Source organism: Phyllopteryx taeniolatus, chromosome 4 (genome assembly GCF_024500385.1).
Source record: "Phyllopteryx taeniolatus isolate TA_2022b chromosome 4, UOR_Ptae_1.2, whole genome shotgun sequence".
Classification (NCBI taxonomy): Eukaryota; Metazoa; Chordata; class Actinopteri; order Syngnathiformes; family Syngnathidae; genus Phyllopteryx; species Phyllopteryx taeniolatus.
In genome coordinates this window covers 15,605,498-15,626,706 of record NC_084505.1, presented here as the reverse complement: position 1 = coordinate 15,626,706, position 21,209 = coordinate 15,605,498, and the positions used below count along the sequence as shown (strand labels likewise).

General features: G+C 40.3%; 1 protein-coding gene across 1 annotated transcript; it reads right to left on the bottom strand.

The window, feature by feature from the left end:
* Positions 1-7,469: 7,469 nt before the first annotated feature.
* chrnb5a (cholinergic receptor, nicotinic, beta 5a) lies at positions 7,470-20,982 on the bottom strand. The gene is made up of 9 exons (XM_061769919.1): positions 20,644-20,982; positions 20,510-20,572; positions 16,217-16,362; positions 15,627-15,671; positions 15,432-15,541; positions 14,472-14,998; positions 12,955-13,442; positions 10,495-10,640; positions 7,470-8,518 (listed from the first exon to the last, which is right to left on the bottom strand). Exons 2-9 carry the CDS (start codon positions 20,559-20,561, stop codon positions 8,503-8,505), a joined length of 1,530 nt encoding a protein of 509 aa, XP_061625903.1. The 5' UTR covers positions 20,562-20,572; positions 20,644-20,982; the 3' UTR covers positions 7,470-8,502.
* Positions 20,983-21,209: the final 227 nt, after the last annotated feature.

Below are 21,209 nucleotides of genomic sequence, written 5' to 3'. Positions count from 1 at the left end.
TGAATAATATACAACTAATAATACCCATCCATCCATCCATCAATTTTCTGAGCCGCTTATCCGCACAAGGGTCACGGGAGCGCTGGAGCCTATCCCAGCTATCATCGGGCTGGAGGCGGGGTACACCCTGAACTGGTTGCCAGCCAATCGCAGGGCAAACATAAACAAACAACCATTCACCCTCACATTCCCACCTAGGGGCAATTTAGAGACTTCAATTAACCTACCATGCATGTTTTTGGGATGTGGGAGGAAACCGGAGTGCCCGGGGAAAACCCACGCAGGCACGGGGAGAACACACAAACTCCACACAGGCGGGGTTAGGAACTGTGAGGCAGACGCTCTAACCAGTCAACCACCATTATATATAATAATATCCATCCATCCATTTTCTGAGCCGCTTCTCCTCACTAGGGTCGCGGGCGTGCTGGAGCCTATCCCAGCTCTCATCGGGCAGGAGGCGGGGTACACCCTGAACTGGTTGCCAGCCAATCGCAGGGCACATAGAAACTAACAACCATTCGCACTCACAGTCATGCCTACGGGCAATTTAGAGTCTCCAATTAATGCATGTTTTTTTTGGGATGTGGGAGGAAACCGGAGTGCCCGGAGAAAACCCACGCAGGCACGGGGAGAACATGCAAACTCCACACAGGCGGGGACGGGGATTGAACCCCGCACCTCAGTACTGTGAGGCTGACGCTCTAACCAGTCGGGCACCGTGCCGCCTATATAATAATAATAATTCTATATTAATTCTATATACTTTTAACCTGCCCGTGTTTTGAAGTGACGTGTGCAATTGACATACTAATCAATTTCCGGGTGTCCTGTGTGAACGTGTATTATTTTACAAGCCCAATTCCAATGAAGTTGGAATGAAATATATATGTATATATATATATATATATATATATATAAAACTCAGGCCCTTTTGTGTGGAGTTTCCACGTTTTCCCTGTGCTGACATGCCTTTTCCTTCTCCTACTTTTTCCTCTCTCCTTCTCCAACTTCCTCCCACATTCTCAAAAAAACATGTTAGGGTAATTGAAGACTAAATTGTCTGTAGATGTCAATGTGATGATTGAGAGGTCTTTAGCTACATGTGCCCTGTGATTGACGACCACTCCAAGGTGTACCCCACCTAAGTCAAATCGGACTTGGCCCGGTCCCTAATTAGGACAAGTGGTATAGAAAATGGATGGATGGATAGATGGAAGGCTGATGATTTTTTATATATATGTAACAATGGAGCCTAACCCAGGCAGTGTACACCCCGGACCAGTTATTGCTAGTCTATATTTGTCCATCATCAAAGCAGACCTTTTTTTTTTCGAGCTGTCACCTGCATGTGAAACAGTTTGGAGTTCATGTTGATCATATGCTCGAACCTCCCCTTGCCTTTCAGAATCTCTATTCACTAATTTAATTCAAAAGCCAAAAGATGCACCACATAATTAAAGATTCAGGGAAGATGTTAGAAGTTTGGAACCAACTGCTGCAATGAAAGCTAAATTTTGCTTCCTGCCTTGCTGTCAAGCTTTTATCTCCCCAGGTGGCTGTTTCCGCCCCCTCCCACCACATCAAGTTAGATTAAGTTTAATTTTGGCCTGCAATTTGCTACGCTTGGTTTGACGTCATCAAGGTAATCAGGAGAGTAGTACGCTTAGTCAGGTTGAACTGCTTCCAGTGACAACAAATGACAGAAAGGAATAAATTGGATTTTTTTTTTTTTTTTACTCACAAATGAAGGATAGAACTGCAATCTTTAGTTTTAATGACGGTCTCGGTTTACAAAACCCATGCATGTTTTCACAAATCAAAACATGATGAAGCTTTCAAAAAAATTTAAAATGCTATACTTAATAGTCCTACATTCACACAAATATATACTCTATGTCTAAGAATATTTTAGAAATCTATCTTACACAGTGTTGTAGAACACAACATTCCATGGTTGTAGCCTCACTTAAATTCACTTAAATTTTCTTTGATAGTTTTTGATACAGGAGTATACACTTATCAATTAATTATGTTCATCCTTGGTTATTACATTTAAAGTCGAATTGATTTGTGTCACATTAGCTGATATGGGATGTGATATAGAAAAAATAACCACTGATATTTACAGGTTTGTGTGCACAGTATATTGCTGCTAGTAAACTATTTATACTAGCCACAGCATTAAAAACAATTATACATATTAATAAGATCCAATAGAAAAAAAGTGTGGTAAAACTCTGCCATTACGTAATAACAATGCTCTGTTTTGACTGACACTACCAAAGATTATTTGTTATGATTAGAATTATGCCTTGTTATTGTGGTCATTTTTAAAGGTGCTTCCATGCTTTGTTTTGTTTTGTTTTTTTTAGCTACATGAGACGTACCGTTCTTCACTACGGCAAACCTTTGGTAGCAAGACGACGTCATTAAATACGGTATGAGCTGGCGATAACCGCGGGCGACTTCAATATTTCCACGGACCTCATAATTCCATCAACCACCCGTGCATCGTTTGTGCATGTGCAGCGCAAATAGTTTCGCATGGTGAGGTCATGTTCTGTATAGAGGACTTAGTGACCCGTGGGAGACTGGAGCGCTGAACGTTAGCGGTACACACAGAATGAGCTGGTGAAAAATCGCTGGCAACTTAAATGTGTCTGCAGACCTCATTTCATTTCAAGTTCATTTCCACCTCCACGTAGATGCATCACTGAAAATAGAGCTCTGTCACAAAAATGTTACATGCTCCAAGCGGAAGCCAACTGACAAACCCTTGCTGTGCCAACACCGCCCAGCTTGGCACTGACAGGTTTGACAAATAGGCAAACACGCAGCGAACCTTACGCTGGCGCGAATACCGAGATGTGTACCATTTGCGTCCATTACGTTGCGCCGTCTACGAATATAGAGCACAATGTGTTTTTGCTGTTGCTGGTGATGCGATCAGACCTCAGTGCAGGGCGTCATGACCTGCTTCCCTTTGCCAGTCTTATTAGTGAGAATGCTTCAGGGAAGAACTAGGTGAAAATCAATGTTTCTGCCAGGACTGTTTAGTGTGACGCACCATAGCCTGCCCCTCTGCTCTGCCCTGAGACATGTTTAATTCATGTTTGTTTTATTTAAAGGCTGGCTGCACACACTCCAAAAGCCATTAAGATCACAATTTTCTTCACTCCCCAGTGTCACGGTCTTTTCAGTTCATCTCATCCAACAGTCTCTCCTTGTAATTCGTAAAATATCTCTTTTTATTTCATAAATGTCTTCTTTCCTATAGTTCCTGCCATCTGTCTTTTCTCCTTTCACTTCACGGAAAGAGGCTCACTGCCCTTTGCACCTGCTCTCGTTCATATGACGTACATTGGTGCCATCGTTCTGCCTCAAGTGAAACATAACAACAATATCTGCTTCCCCCGCTAGAACTTTTAGCTTCTCTTGAATTATTCACACACACATATCTGCAGCACATTCCTGACCCCAAGATAAGTGCTTTTATTCTCAGTGCCACATAATAAAATCCCAATGTCCTTTTTTACGCTCCTAGGCTGAGGTGAGTTTAGTACAACACAGATGATCAGCAAATCTGGGCGATTCTACAAAGGATGGCGGTGGATTCATTGTCGATGCATTGCTGCTGAAGCCAGGAAATCATCACTAATTAGCCTTTGAGTTTCCTGGCCATGTCACGTTTACACACGGCAGAATTCGGGGAGTGCAATCATTTATACCCAAAAACCCAATCAAAAAATCGCACTGGCCAAAGATCTCATAGTACAGTCTACATATTGAATGGTAATAAAATGATAACATCTACAACAAAGTAAAAGAACTTTGACTGACAGTGACAACATAACACAACCTTAATGTAAGAGCAATAAAGAAGAAAATCCAAATAGTCTGCCTGGAAAACGATGTATTACTGTATTTTTACTTTTTACACACACAAATGTGGGGGAAAAACACAACCCCAATGTTGTTTTTAAATAATGAAAGGCCTCGTCTGGCTCTACCCATGTGTACATTTTATTCTGCATGGACTAAAGTGTGTTGTGCACACCTGCGCCAACAGTAGACCTCCATACAGTGCCAATGATTTACAATCAGCTGCAGGTACCATACTTGAAAACATGCACAGTACACAGAAACGCAAGCTGTTTTTATAAAATAATCTCCTCAGGGATATTAAAGGTCATGCGGTTTGGTGCATGTAGCCCAAATGTTTGGGTTTTTTTCATGCTGACGTCTGCTCCAAGAATACAATTTGCCGCTTTTATTTTTGTGCAAATTATATATACAAGTAAAACTACTAGCTCACCAGTTTAGACAAGCACCTTATGTAGTGTTGTATTCAGATACAGAACACACACACACCCGACACAAGTTTCTCAAATCAGTGTTTTGCAGGTGTCAAAGTGAGTCAGGGCTCACTCGTCAGTGAATAAAAACTAACGGGCATAAATGTTGAATAAAGGTGGAATTAAGTCTGACAACACTGACTGGTATTATTCATGCAATGGGATAGAATGAGTGTCTGACACTTTCACTGTCCTGAGCCACAGGCAAAATAATTACTTAAACAAGCTGACAACCTCTGTTATTACATCATAAGTGCTGTCTTAGAGCATCCCACTCGTTGTAGTCAAGAGCTGGATAGTTTCATTATTGATGCAGGAGCAAACAGATAGGGCATTAAAATTTGAGTAACAGTCAACACAGTTGTGACACTCGCAAACGCCTTGGTTACAAATCAAATTAAATCAACTCAGAATGCAAAATGAGACATTCTGCCATTCTGCTCTGTGTGTATGGCTGTGGTATTGAATGTTTGCTCTGATTTTATTTCACATGAAAGACAAGTTGGATGTTTTGTTTTTTTATGAATCTTGAATCTATTTGACAGTGCAGGTAGTTCTCGTCAAGTTTTGTCACACATGCACCTGCACAGAGGGTGACGCACCAGAGCACACGAGCTGTGGGTTGCTCGTAGTTGTTTATCTAACATGACAACCTGACTCAAACCATCATGCTTTGCATGCGATTTTAAAACACAGCGAAAAGTAAAGTGACAGTTTAAAACTGCATCATTCCAGAACTCCTTTAACTGAAGATGTTGGGGAGGGGGGGTTCGTAAAAAAAAAGAATATTCCAAAGCGTTGTAAAGATGTGGCCGTGTCGTCAAGACAAATGGACCCAAACACAAACAATGAGCATCTATGGACAATGAGAAACTATATATCTCTATATAGCTCTCAATAACTGGGTATGATGTCAATAAGACATTACAGTAAAAGAGAAGGAATTTCAAGGGGGTATACAAAGACTGGGGAGAAGCAGATCAATCAATTAAAAGAGACATACTGTACATGAAAGTCAGAAGGGTGGGAGTGTTCAACAGAATGGACCCACAAGTTTAGCATAAAAGTCTTGATAACCTTAGATTGAACAATCTAGATTTCATCATGTATGTTAGAGTAAAGACTCCAAACTGAATCTTAGTTGAAATGGTTGACCGTCTCCATGTTTCAGGTCTTTGTTGAACAGGTGATCCATCAGTCCAGGGAGAACCCTGCCTCTTGCCTTGACTAGACTCCCCCATAAGAACATTAAACAGCTGCAGCTAATTCAGAATGACAGAACTAAGACAAGAGGCGTGCAAAATCCTCTTGGACCCTCCACATCCTGGTCACCAGCTCTTCCAGCTCCTCCCCTCAGGTAGGCGCTACTGAACAATGCAAACTAAAACTAGCAGACATTCCAACAGCTTCTTCCCTCTTGCCATCAACTTCTTAAACAGCTGACTTACAATTCCATTGCAACATGCTGCCAATTCTTTGTCTTGATTTTGTTGTCACATTTCTGTCGGCCCAATTATACATTACTCGTGCACTCACTGTGGTAGTCTCGCCATACTGCACAATTTGCGTATCTGTTGTTGACTAATACTGGCCACTCATGCCAGAGCAGAATCTGCACCACTTGCACTCTGACTGAGGAGTATCTGCAACATTTGCACAATCGACATTGTCCCAGACTATCGCACAACTAGTCACTTTAAACTGCATACATTCCTTGAAGACTCAGCGCCCTTTGCACAATGGTCATTGCGCTGGACTATTGCTATATTAGTCACTCAAACTGCTCAAAGGGCTAGAGAACTCTGCATCTTTTTGCACAATTGTCAAAAAAAAAAAAACATTTACCAGCATTACCAGATTACTAGCAACCCTTTATTGCTCAGTGACTGTTTTTCTCAGTGTCTTTATGCCTCAAAAGTATTATCTGTCAATTGACTGTATGTCTTACTAGAGCGGCTCCAACTACCGGAGACAAATTCCTTGTGTGTTTTTGACATACTTAAAATAAAGATGATTCTGATTCTAATATAGCACATGCGCCACTAATATTACAAATCTCTGCATGTTTTGCTAGTGTGTTGGCCTATCAGTCTAGACCAGTGAGCGCCCCTTACCTTTCTGTTGATGTCGTTAGCAACTATGCTACCAGTCTCCTCGGGCCAATTTACACTTCCCCTTCCCAAAAAGGGCCAAAAGAAAGCTGAAAAACAGTTAACTTCCAAGACCGGTGGGAGGCAGATTGTATGTTCACTAAAGTAAAAGACAGACCTGTTTGTCGTGTGCGGAGCAACGTGGCTGTAAAAAAGAATATAACATCATTGAATTATTATTATTATTATTATTATTGAATGTTTTTAATGCCCTACATCAACTCCTAGGCAGGGACAGTTAATAGTTTAAGGTTTGGATTTTTATGGAAGGATATTCTTATTTTTTTGGGTTGTTTTGTTGTGGGACTTTGAAAAAAGAATTAAATCAAAAAGAAAGGTAGTTTGAGATAGATAAATAGAACATAGAGAGACAGACGAATTCATGTTATCTATTTAAATACATAACAACAAACAAATACCAGTGATGTCTTTTATTGCAAATTCTTTTTTTGTTTGTTTGTTTTTCTTTTTTTCCAGTTTTACTGTCAACTTATTGACAACATAGCCTTGTTGTTCTGTATTGTGTATTGCTTTCCTATGTCACAATCAGTTCCATTTCTGGTTCTATTGCCATTGTTTTTCCTCTATGCCAGGTTTATCCTTTTGTACTGGCATCACGAAAAAGAAACTAAACATACGTATTTGTTTCACCATTCTATGATCTCGATTAAGTCTTGTGAGATTTGTTTAATGTCACACAGGATGTTTCTGTGACTTCTAGAGTGTACTACGCTCTCCCCAAAGAATTTGCAAATGTTCAGGAAAAGCAAGTCAATGAAATTCATCCACTTGTCAAGTAAATCTTTTTTTCAGTTCTTAGACAAAACAGATGAACAAGTGATTAAGGTAATATCCGAACAAACATCAAATTTACTCAACAAATTGTCATTGATTACACAACTGATTAACAGGTTCTGCTGAATACTAACTTTTCTGAACAAATCCATACACTGTTGCAGGCTGTTGTAAAGTATTTTTATTAGTTGTTGGGAGAAGTAGCATACTTCAAAATACATTTGCATATTTGCACCTTTATCCAGATTCTCAAAAGCAAATGCTCTTCTTTATCTTCTGCACATCCCCAAAGTAAAATTTTGAGGGAATCTTTGCTTTTCTAATGATTGTGTGTTCTATCTGTCCTACTCTTTACTGGTCTACAATGCCGAAATGAAAGCACTGTTAAAGGTTAAATATAAAACGAAGCTAGTCGTGGCCAGGACTTTTGCACAGTATATTTTAGAACAACAACAATTTGCATAACATCCAACATTACAATTTACACCTCTTTTCAAACTTGTATACCGAGGTCTTGTAATGCATAAGAGATATAATATTAAAAAATACATATATTTTTCACAACAGTCGTGCCACAGAGAAAACACACACCTCATTAAATCGATTGCGTTCATTAAAATTAATTTCATAGTAGTAATGAAGTGCTTTCTGAAATAAACCTGGGAAAGTTAATACAGTACTTCTCTACATTGACACTTTGTCTTTACTTTGTGAAAATTAACCGTCTATGTTGAAACACTACAATTAGATTATGTTAAACAGAAGAACAGTTTATTGAGTCATGAAGTTTGTCACGCTGGTAGAACCTCAGTGAAGTCTGGTCAAATTTTTTTAAAAGTCATGCAATAACAGTTTTATCAGCATAGTTTCAACCTTGAAGCCTTCAAGACAGAAACTATGACACAATATTTTAACTTAAAAAGATTTCATATATGTAACAGTTAAATGTATGTATGTATGTATGGATGTACGTACATACTGCACCCTGAATAGCCTCATAAGTACAGTATTTGTAATATGTACAGCTATGTATGTATGTACAGTATGTACGTAAATAAATACATAGGGAGAAAACTCCAGCAGAAGTTATATTGCACACGAGACATTAACATTTAGTTTCCACCAACAAAGCTGGATCAGGAACGGACGCTGGCCTTGTGTGCCAGTTCTGCTTAATGAAAGGATTTTATTCTCACGTCCTAGAAGTCCCCATATCTAAGGAAAGAAAAACACAAGGTGAGTCAGAATCTCAGTGTTTATTGTCCTAGTATATTCAAGCACAAATACTATTAAAATGAACCCCGTTGCTCTCTATCTGAGGAAATGTCATATTATATTATTATTATTATTATTATTAATTTCATGTCACCTCTTTACTCTGTTTACAACCAAATATGCAGGTGTTTGTTTTATCAAAACCTAAATCCAGGGGTTTAAGGTTTTAAAATCATATCTGATTATGTCTATATACAGTACTTAATAATTGCTTTCAGCAGCTATTCCTCACTCCTAATCAACAGTCACTTGTGGGGGACAGTTTATTAACTTTATTTAGCCTCATGACCCAGATGTCAGAAACTCCTAACATCACGATAGGAGGTCTTGAAATTGTTAATTCTACCAGAACTCAAAAAGGAGCCGCCACCATGAATTGGGTGGATGTGTGAAGGAACCTTCCGGATAAAGGATGTTTCTGCTCTACTGCTCACGCTATTAAGTAGGTTGAATCAATATTTTACATTGTGAATGGATCACCTGACGAAATGTGGGGATGAACTCAAACAAAAGATTGTATTGGCTTTGTTCCTGTTTTTATGGAGCATTTTAACAGGGCTTAACAACCTTTTCAACTGTCATCTTTTGCCCATAATCAAGGCATTTTTAAAATTATGTGACCCCATGATACACAAAACAGTCAAGAAAATATTGTACTAATTTGAAATTATTATCATTGCTAATATTCCTCTATGCTGTTTTATCAACAGTAAACTTCATGCAATAGGATTTTTCCGTAATTTTAAATTCCCTAAAGCCACACATTATATTCACAATTTCATCTACACAACCCTGTTAAAAGGCCTTTTTTCATAGTAAACGACTGGTTAGCACATCTGCGTCACAGTTCTGAGGTCCTGGGTTCAAATCTGACCTCGCCTATGTGGCGTTTTCTCCAGGTACTCCGGTTACTTCCCACATCTCAAAAAACATGCATAGTAGGTGAATTGAAAATTTCCTCAAGGTATGACTGCGAGTGCAAATGGTTGTTTGTTTATATGTGCCCTGCGATTGGCTGGCGGCCAGTTCAGGGTGTACCGGGGGGTAAATGATCAAACTTTTCCATTCCTAAAAAAAAAAAAAAAGTATTGTCATATAATGTTTGGCTGGGACATATTATGAATGGAACAAAGGGGCACATAGGGTAAAAAGTGAGGAGGCACGTCCCCATTTGAGCCGTAAGACCCTTTCGACATTTACGAGACCACACCTGTTTTAATGTTTTACTGTTTGTACTATTTTGAACTACTTATTTTTATTATTGTAGGTGTATTTTTCTGTCTTACGTTTGATTTTTATACTGCGTACAGCACTTCGTTTCAGCTGTAGTTCTTTAAAGTGCTCTATAAATAAAGTTGAGTTGAGTAAACGTCATCGTTTGTATGGTGATAATGAGCTACTCCATGACCAGGACTGTATAGTAGGTGGCGGTAACGCACACTGCCCCAATTAGCCTTAATCAAGGAAGACTGTATGGCATAAAGTCAAAGTCAATTAATCGATCTGCACCTTTATCTCGAGCTACACCAGAATGTATGTTTTCTTCTTTGGGTCACGCGCCACCCCTCAAGAAAGTTTCACGCTAATGAGCTACCTAACTGCAACCGATGTATAGACCTTGTACAAATCACAGTTGCAAGGTAAAAATAACATTTTCCTAAATTAAATTGTTTTTCCTCATCTGTGTTAACAGGATTAAGGGAATTATGTAGAATCAAGGATCCCTGGTGGTTTGGGCTATTTGCATGTTCTCTAGTCAAACTGTTTTGTTTTGGCTCTTCTCATCCATTTAATGATGTGTGCATGTATTTTTCATAAATGTCCATGAAACATCTAAAAATATAACAGCGAAAGTTTAAAGTCTTTGCTGTATGGAGTTATAAATTTGAATGTTTCTGGGCATGTTCGTGACTTACTCAGCATCATCAGCAGTAGGTGTGTTGTAGCTTTGGAACAGTGGCTGCATGAAGAGCCCCAGTGTTCCTACCACACACACCAGGATGAAGATCCACAAAAACAGACGGTCTATCACCATGGCTACGTACTTCCAGTCTTCTATTATCTGAAACATCACACACACAATAACCCAATGTTTAGGGTGTTGAAGCTGAAATGTGTAGCAAGGCTTATGTTTTATTAAGGCTGCTGGGATTGTGAATGCACCAGCACACCAAACGCATATGATCCACTAAGCTAATGTGCAATTAAGATTCTGTAATATTTATTAACCATGGGAGCTTTGTGAAAGTTTTAGAATCTAAACTTGCACATTTGGTCTTCGTCTACAGTCAGTGTGTGTCCATGCCCTCATGAAGAAGACTTGGGATAGTTTCCCTGTCAATTAGTTTGATGACTGATCACATAATGACAGCAAAGTTCCTTCTACCTAAGTGGTCCATGATGTTGAAGTCAATTAGGAAAGCAAGCACAGTTCATTTAGCATTTATTAAACATCAGTAGTGCGAAGTAGTACAAACTGTACTTGGTTACTGTACTGATTTTTCAGGTACTGTATCTGTATTTATTTATTTTTTTCAAGATATTGTTACTTTTACTATCTATATTTGAAAATAGATATTTGTACTGTCTCATACTTAGTTAGTCCAAATAAGAAAAACAAAAGCTGAAAGTAGGGACTTTAAATGTTGGGATTTGGAAGAGGAATGGAGTAGGGATTATCCTAAAAGAAGAGTTAGTGAAGAATGTCATGGAGGTGAAAATAGTGTCAGATTGAGTGATGTGAGTGAAGCTTGAAACTGAGGTTGTTATGGTGAGTGTTATTAGTGGTTACACCCCACAGGTAGGTTGTGAACTAGAAGAGAAAGAGCAATTCTGAATGAGAAATTCTGGAAGGAGCTTGACGAAGTACTTCAGAGCATCCGAGGGGGAGAGAGACAGAGACCAAGAGAGAGAGAGAGAGAGAGAGAGAGAGAGAGAGAGAGAGAGAGTAGTTAATGGGGTAGATTTTAATGAGCAAGTTGGTGAAGGAAACAGGGGTGATGAAGAAGTGATGGGTAGGTTTGGTATCCAGGACAGGAACTTAGATGGACTTAGATGGTGGTAGACTTTCCCAAAAGAATGGAAATTGCTGTAGCAAACATATAGGGTGACCTAAAAAAAGCGGAGGGAGAAGCACTCAGGTAGACGTAATGTAATCTGAAGGAGATCAGTTACTATAAGGTAGTGGTTAGCGGACAATGGAACCAGACGGCAAAGGATGGTGGTGTGTAAAATGACTCCAGTGGCGAGGAAGACAAAGTCAGAGCAGACAACCGTGTGGTGAAAGCGCATAAAGAAATTGTGTTGTACGGCTTTCAGAGAAATCTGTGGTCCCTTCTCAAGGTTTTTTCTGTTCTTCTCAAATGGGGTTTTGAGTTTTTCCTTGCCGGATTGGGGGCGTTTAGATCAGGAGCTCAATCTTTATCAACTGTGGGCCTGTGAAGCCCTTAAAGACGCCCCAGGTAAATAAAAGCACCCAAGCGGTTTGGAATGGGTGAAGGAAAGTGGCAGGTGTGTAATGTGATAGAAAAGTCTCAGCTAGGATGAAGGGAAAGGTTTATAAGACAACGGTGAGGAGGGCCGTGATGTATGTCTTTGAGACAGTGACACTGAAGAGACAACAGGAAGCAGAGCTAGAGGTGGCGGAAATAAAGATGTTGACGTTGAGGAGACCAGACGGAAATGGTTTGGGAACGTTCAAAGGAAGATAGTAAGTATATTGGTAGAACGATGATGAGGATGGAGCTACCAGGTAAGAGAGCTAAAGGAAGACCAAAAAGAAGTTTGATAGAAGTAGTGAGGGAAGACAAGAGGTCAGTTGCTGTCAGAGAGGAGGATGCAGAAGATCGACTGAGATGGAAAAGGAGGATGTGCTGTGGCGATGCCTTCAGGGACAAGCCAAAAGGAAAATAACAAGAATACTTCGTCAACATAAGAGAATGTGTTGTCTTGTGCCAGCCTAAAAACCACAAGCTTTTGGCATTCAAAAATTCCCTGTCTAATCTGAAAAAACACAGACCAGTAAGGTGTATTTTATCTGTTCAGTTATCATTAGTTAATTTAGCTTTTTGTTTGTTTGTTTGTTTGTTTGTTAGTCAGTTCACAACTTCAGCAAAGCTATGTGAACATGTTGTTTTGATACTGAAAAGTCAAGCCAACACTGCAAAGAGAAAAACTATATGTATTTCATTGTGCCAAGTTATCAAAACAAGTTATGTAAGTAATTGACAATAAAAATGTATTTTAACTTTTTGCTTTTGTAGTTCTGTCCATTTCATAGTCTGTACCTTTTGGGTTTTATTGAAATACCTGAGTCGAGTCAGTCCTACTTTGACCAGTTTTTGTTTTTTTTAATCAAAATACATTTATGACCTTACCCCTTCATCATCATCCTCTGTCTTCATGTGCTCAGCGATGTATTTCACTCCTTCCACCGCCTCCTCCAGATCTGCATCCCATTGAGAGCGCAAAGGCCTCTGGATGTCTGAACATCCACCACCCCCATCCGGGATATCACCCACCCTCCAACAATACTTGTGGGCCCAGTCTGCATTCACATAGAAGGAATCAGAATCCGTTTGAATCCCACCAAGTTTTATATTTGACCGGTGTTTATCAGTTGCCGTCTGAGGAGGACTTTTTCTGACAGCGCTCCGGTCACCATACTTCCACCTGAGCTTTTCACGGACATTAGTCGCACCTGGACTCCTCATGAGAAGAAAAGTGGGAAGTTGAACTAAGAAGAGGCGATTCACCCATTCAGGCATATGGTGAGTGGATGGGGAGCGGTGATGGACGTTCAGAACGCACACGGAGGTCACAATGGAGAAAGTGACTAGCACCATGGTGAACATCAGGTATTTACCTAAAACGGGAGAAAAGTCGCAAACAAGGAATTGTATTTACAAAGAATTCCCAAAACAGTACAAATGATCTCACATTTTTCCTGAGTCACAGAAAATGAGAACAGAAAGTGAAAACTTTGTCTTCGGGCTAGCTCTGCATTATTGGTCCCTTCAATTTTCAAGCAGCCAAGCTCTATTGTATTTTATGACCTGAATTCCTGCTGGACCATCTATTTTTACATACTTGCTGACATGTTTCTACATTCACTATTAAGTAACTACTTTGAATAGAATTTTTGCTCTTGTCATATGCACGACGCTAAAAATATATATAAATGAAGGGTACACTTACATGCGCTACAAACCTCAATGAATGAACCATACCAAATGAAAGGTTTTACAAATTACACAGTGTAATCATATTCCTTCATAACAAAATAACATGAACGCTCAGCCCATATCTACAATTTCAGGAGAATTGATTCAAAAACAAAGTTGAGAAAATCAGATCACAGGCTGATCCAACTTATCCTCTAGACAAATTACAGCATACAGTATATGTTTATGATTATGATTAAATATATTATTTTGTGCTTATTTAAGTTTATATTCACTGATGATTAGTCTCAAACAATTAGTCTGCTTTTCCTGAGTTTACTGGACTGTCATTCTCTTCCTCTCTTTCCAGCAAAAAACTGAAATAAGACTTACAGTAGCTCTAATAAGGTGATTTAAAGTTAAGAATTGAACTTCAAATCTAGTTTTTCAGTTCTTTAACCAGATTTTTCAACTGACATTAGAAGCACGAAACTTCTCGTGAGTTAAAAAAAAAAAACTAAGGAAAGACAATATAGTATTCAGCATCTCGGGAATATGTTAATTTGAGCTCAGCTAAATGTAGGACACAGGGGCTCAAAAATGGCATTCTATTTTGAAATGTTCCTTTTTTAATTTGGTGGCAGTTGTTTCATGAATACAGTATACATTTTAATTATGATGGCTTCACATCTCTAATTGTGCTTACATGAACAAAAATAGATATAACTCACCAATGAGAGGGACAGCTAGGGAGGTGGGCGGTACAATCTTTGAAATAAGTAGCAGGAACACAGTGAGTGCCAGCAACACCGAGATACACAATGTCATCTTCTCGCCACAGTCTGATGGCAGGTAGAACACCAAAATAGCCAGAGAGGTGATCAACACACATGGGATGATCATATTGATGGTATAAAACAACGGCTTCCTCTTGATAACAAAATCATAGGTGATATCGAGGTAAGTGATATCATTGGGGTCCTCATTTTTGCGTCCCGGGAGCGAGACGATATCCCACTCTCCACTGGGTGTGAAGTCGTCACGACTGGCAAAGTCACTGGTGAGAATCAGGTCAACTTCTGTGTGATCGTAGGTCCAGGACCGGAACTTGAGTGTGCAGTTCTGCTGGTCGAAGGGGAAGTTCTGCACCTCAATGGCGCAGGCTGATTTGTAGATGGCCGGAGGGAGCCAAAAGATGTCCCCCGTATTGGAGACCACAGTGTTGCAATAGAAGGACACTTCATACACACCATCAGCACTGTGGCCATATGTTGGGGAGTACAGGGTAAGGGTTAGTAACACAGAGGTGGCACAAAATATATAGTCTAGGGTAAACAAAAATCAGGTAGATTGTTTATGATATATTTGTAGACTTTTGTAGATTGTTTATGATACATACAATAAAAGTTGCTAAAAAAAATTTAATTCTGGATTGCAGGGCACATTTAGGCAAACAACCATTTACACCTATGGGCAACTGAGTCTGCAACCTAATACACCTGGTTTGGCAATGTGTGCTAAACAAGCACTGGGAGAACATGCAAACTCTACACAGGAAGGCCGGAGCAGAGATGTGAACCCTGAACCTTGGAAAATGGAGGCATACGTGTTACCCATTAGGCCACCATTCTGCCCAATTTATAACTTGGGGGGAAAAAAATGAAAATTCTGGATAACCTTCTTGCACTCACTTGTTGTACAGCACAATGTCAGGAAGCCAGAGGAGTTTGGAGGGTATTCGAAGTTTCTTAATGCCTTCATACTTCTCTGGGTCCCACCTCAACCTATAGTCATTCCACTCCTGTGGACAGATTTGTTAGTCAATCAAATATAATCACAACCCCTTCATACGAATGAAACCATGGTGCATGCTGAGCATCATTTACCTGAGACAGCCACAAATTGGTTGTCATTATCTGCTCTCGTTCATTCTGCAAGACAACAACAATCCCACATTACCACCTTCTCAGTGATGAGTAGTTAATAGAATTGACTGCCAGAAAGTAAAATGACTCATTAAAGTTGGGTCAGTTAAATCAAATCAAGATTTAACAAGATGATGAATGAGGATAATATTAGCAACGCATGAATAGTTGTATGGCAGTGAGGCCTCATTTAAAAATACAAATGTGGATTTAACAAATAACAGATTAAAAAATATTTACATCAACACGCTTCCTTGTAGAATTCTGTTTGTTCTGCATAAGGGACATACTTTTTGTTTTCTGGTGCATCAGAAAAGCGATCTACTTGAATTGTTGGTTAAGATGAGAAAACTATACTACGGACTATAAAACATCTACCATATCTGAAGATCATAAAAAGAAGTTCATAAACTCTTTACTCAGTTAGCCTGTAACCTGGGCTGCAGTGCAATGTATAAAATGATGCTTAACAACTGGCCTCTCTCCCTTGGCAATTGTATGTTAAAACCAACATGAGTGAGACAAGTGACAATGATGATGAATATACTCACGACACTGATGAGCTGAGACAGTGACACCCGAATAGAGATGGTGACTTGTTGGCTCTTGTTGACAGCTGGCCTGATCAGTTTGTTGTAGCGTTCTGGACCTAACAAGAAATTGACCAGCCGCTCCTCAGCACTCTCTGCTCTGCTGCCTGGAAAGTTGCAACACAGAGCAACAACACACATTTCATGCATTCATTCATTCGTTTCTCTTTCCGCTTATCGTTTTCAGGGTCATGGGTGAGTCTGTGTGGTGTAAAGATATTATTACTGTATACTCATTGGAATTACAAGGGTAAGAAATATCCACCCAATGCTATCATGAGGGATTAAGAGTAAACAAGTTAGTGATTAAATTAAAGCATTGCATATCCTAATCTAAAAAAAATTATAATAAAATAGAACGCATGTGTAGACCAAGTGGTTAGCACTGCTGAGGTTTTGGGTTTAAATGTCAGCTCCCACCACTGAAACAAATTCAGCTCACACATGGATCAAACTGTGTTTACACTGACATATGTATGTATAAGAAGCATGACAGTAACAGCATCACAGTCGAGAGGTCCCGGATTCAAATCTCCACTTGGGCTCCCTTGTGTGCAGTTTGCATGTTCTCCCTGGGCTTGCATGGGTGTTCTCCCGGTGCATCGGCTTCCTCACACATTTTCTACTGTATATGGCTTGTCCTCATTAAAGTCACTGGTAAGCTGTAGCTGAAACACTAGCTGATGTTGGACAAACACTCACTTTCACACCTATGAATAATTAAGAGTCTTCAATAAACCTAACATGCAAATTTTCGGAATGTCGGAAGAAGTACCTGGGGAAAACCTACAGAAGCAACAAGGGAAACATGCAAACTTCACAAAGAAGAGCCTCTTGACTTTTGCTTATGAATGATAATATTCATTCATTCATTCTCTTCCGCTCATCTGTGGTCGGGTCGTGGGGGCAGCACTTAAGCAGAGAAGCCCAGACTTCCAATCTCCCCAGCCACTTCGTCCAGCTCTTCCGTGGGGAACTTGAGGCGTTCCTAGACCAGCCTGGAGACAAGTGTCTCTCCAGCATGTCCTGGGTCATCACCTGGGCCTCCTCCAGGTGGCACGTGCCCGAAACACCTCACCAGGGAGGCGTCCAAGAGGCATCCTTATCAGATGTCCGAGCCACTTCATCTGGCTTCTCTTGATGGGGAGGAGCACTGGCTCAACTCTGACCCTCTTTTTTTTAGGCTGTTAGGGCAAACAGAAAGGAGGATCTGTATCCCTTTTATGCCGTAACAGTTTTACGGTGCCACAGTGGCGTTTTTAAGCTGCCACTTGTTCTTTGTATTCTGAGTGATTTTTATCGGAAATTTCAGTTGGACAGAACAAAGTTTTAAAGGGGAGAGACAGTGAAAAGACAACTAAATATAGGAAGAGAAGACAACAAAAGACAGGACATTAGCTGTAATAAAGATGAGGAAAGTAAATCATTATATGCCTAGTGCAATGACATTAGATTTGAGTGTTGTATGGGGCAGTAGTGCTACACCCTGTGAAGGAAGGACAGGACTATTTAGGACATGGCTGGACAGGACAAAGACAGCAGGGGAAGCATGCAGGACAGCGGCAGAGTGGACCCGGCTGTAAAACTGAAGTGCAGTGGGAGTAGCTATGTAAACTCTAAATATCTTTAGAAATAGAGTGCAAGCGACGGGATACCGAGGAAGTTTGCCTAGTTATGAGTTATTCATCGCAACGAGTGAGTGGCCCCACACCAAGCTAATAAGTCCCAGAAGTGATTATCTGCAGACACATGCAAGTGAATTGACACCATCTCACATGCACAATAACTTTCAGAAGTGACCTGTAATTGCTGAGCGTGCACCGTGAGGGCTGAGGACCCCACCCCACTGCGCCAAGAGGCGGTGTCCGACCCAGGAGCCCACCCGAGAGCAGCCCAGTGGACGGGACACAACCCACACTGAGGGACCAAGCGTGGTCCACCGGCCCCACCGAGGTGCCCCAAAACCGGCTACCCGTAGGAGGCCGCAGGGGCCCAAAGAAACCCCCCCCAGCCAACCACATTCCAACCTCCCTGTCTGGTCCCTCACCTAGGACCTGTTTGAAGCCCCAGACAACTTCGCTCCTAGGATCACTCCTAGGGGACACACAAACCCCTCCACCACGATAGGGTGACGGCTCATGATAATATGTCAATGTAAATACAGTTGCATCCCAGTATGAATTGAATTTGCTTCAGTAGTTGAAAAAAGGCGGCACGGTGGGCGACTGGTTAGAGCGTCAGCCTCACAGTTCTGAGGACCCGGGTTCAATCCCCGTCCCCGACTGTGTGGAGTTTGCATGTTCTCCCCATGCCTGCGTGGGTTTTCTCCGGGCACTCCGGTTTCCTCCCACATCCCAAAAACATGCATAAATTGGAGACTCTAAATTGCCCGTAGGTGTGACTGTGAGTGCGAATGGTTGTCTGTTTGTATGTGCCCTGTGATTGGCTGGCAACCAGTTCAGGGTGTACCCCGCCTCCTGCCCGATGACAGCTGGGATAGGCTCCAGCACGCCCGCGACCCTAGTGAGGATAAGCGGCTCAGAAAATGGATGGATGGATGGATAGTTGAAAAAAGTGTTGCCCTTAAAATGTGTATAAAAGCAATTCATATGATGAAATGCATCGGATGTGTTCATTTCAAATGTTTTGAAATCGTCTGCCTCAAAATGACATGTTGTACTTGCGTGTTCATCCACTGCGTCACCACACATCTAAAACAATATGGTGAAAAATACAAGCATGGATTCCATCATTTAAATAATTGAGACCATGGCTTAAGGGTATCTCTGCCTTGAGTACAATGCGTTACTCTGTGTTCTGTCATACAACATCTTTGTCAGACTAATTGTTGTTGTGCAGCAGATGTGAACTTGTGGTGAGGTGATATGTGGTTTCAACCCAAATAAAAATGAGGACTCTCTGGAAAACAAAGCAAATCAGTCGTCCTTTCTTCAGACCGTATTTCTGCTTCCTTGATTATAGGTTGAAAGGACCATTGGTAAATTATTGAGGGCTCCCATCTGCCTCTAGGTAGGGATATTTTCAGTAAATGGACACCATATATAACCAGGTCAATATAGTTGGCCACTGAAAATCATTGAGGAAATACTGCACAGCCATTTCTGTACACACCCACTGGACTCTTCATTAGGTTCAACTGCAACATTCAACAAGATTTAACATAAAATACGATGGACAATATTGCAGTGCTGGGAGTTATTTCTAATAGTTGTCCAAGCTGATTTTGCCGAATAAGGTAACCAAAAGATAGCTATTTAAAATACCTCTCAGTACGATGCAGTGCAATTGTAAACCACTTCAAACGCCAACTGCAATAATAAACCCACTGTACTGTTAAAGGCATACTGTACATCTCTGACAGTGTCACTCAAAACTGAACATTATTTATTGATATAGCCCTTGTATTGATCTTGTGGCTTGACTATGGTGTTTTCAAAAATTATTATTGATATTTGTTTTTATACGTGTGTTTGTATGTAACCGTATGAAGGCTCATTTTGTTTCCATATACAATTGTTTTTATACATATATTAAATCTGTATAAGGAGTAATGTGGTGTAAAATACACTATGAGTAATATTCACAAAGCTGTTGAGTGGAAGAGAAGCATTCCTTGGTGGGGATGTTCAGCATGCGAGCAGATGTAATTTTGGAATTTATGTATAAAGGGTGAACGCTTATAAATGTTTCTTCTTCTCATTCCATTTCGGGGGTGTGTATTTTTATTTTTATACTCCTTATGAATGATCTTTTTTTTCATTTGTTGCAATTATTGTTTCATTTACTTTTCTGTTAAAGCAAATATTTTTTTTTGTTGTTATCTTTTTTTTAAATGGCACATTGACATAAACAGATTTAATTCAATTCAATATAGTTTTGAAGGGTTGAAAGTAATCTCAGATTAATCTGTTCCCCATAATAGTTGGTACACAATGGAGGACATTTAATCCAATAATAATTACATATAATAATTTATCAGGTATAAATTTATACTGGATATTTGCAGAAGTGCTTCTTCGTGAGAATTAGTTATTTGTTTATTTCCAAACATCTAGCCAGAAAATAACAGTGTAGCAAGTGATCCCTGTTGGATTACAGCAATTATGATGCACTTATGCACATGTGTGCGTGAGCACCATGTACGGCTAAAACGTTAAAAAAAAAAAATCACCAAAACGAACAAAAACAAATATGATCATATCCATAGAAAGTATAAAATGTAAACCATCTTACTTGTAAGACAGAGTGTGAAGAGCAGTAGAATGGCGTTGATTCTCATCCTCATCCTCGGTAAATCTTGACAAAAATTGAAACAATTAGTTCAAATCTAAAAATAAAAAATAAAAGGTCGTTAAGTGTTTACGCACAACTTTCGCATTGGTGGCTTTACAACTGCTCCAGTTGTTTGCTACAGGCAGGGCGCCTTGCAATCAAGTCACACTGACTTTGATTTGAAATAAAGAAACGTTGACTTCTGTCAATTCTTGTAGTTTACAGCATGGTCGCTAAAAGAGTTGTCACTACGCGTACTTCTTCTCTCGGATGAAACTGTCAGTTCTCACTTTAAAATCGTAGATCCTGTTCTCTTCGGATGAACCGCAAAGAAGCCTAATTGCTGAGGATTTTGGATGCGTCTTCAGAGGGCGCGCACGCACCTCGTCACTGGAGACACTTCAACTATGAGGTCCACCGAGATGCCGGGAATGGAGCACCGTGGACGGGGAAAAGAAGATGTGCGTGCGTGCGTGCGTGCGTGCGTGTGTGTGTACTATTCGCGTCATAACGTGGACTCATAATGTTCAGCTTCTGCTCTGCTGGCCTCTCTCGTGCTTGTGCATTGAAAGCCCAGAAATATCCAACTCAGTCACTTTAAATAAAGGACACTGGTACTGCATATATACTTTCCTCAGAGTGACACTGGGCAAAAAGTTTG

Excerpts from the sequence above, each read along its gene's own strand:
- chrnb5a (XM_061769919.1), bottom strand. The coding sequence starts at position 20,561 with ATGAGGATGAGAATCAACGCCATTCTACTGCTCTTCACACTCTGTCTT. Across the intron at positions 16,363-20,509 it reads CTTCACACTCTGTCTTACAA|GCAGCAGAGCAGAGAGTGCT; the intron begins GTAAGATGGTTT and ends GCAACTTTCCAG. Across the intron at positions 15,672-16,216 it reads TGTCTCAGCTCATCAGTGTC|AATGAACGAGAGCAGATAAT; the intron begins GTGAGTATATTC and ends GTTGTCTTGCAG.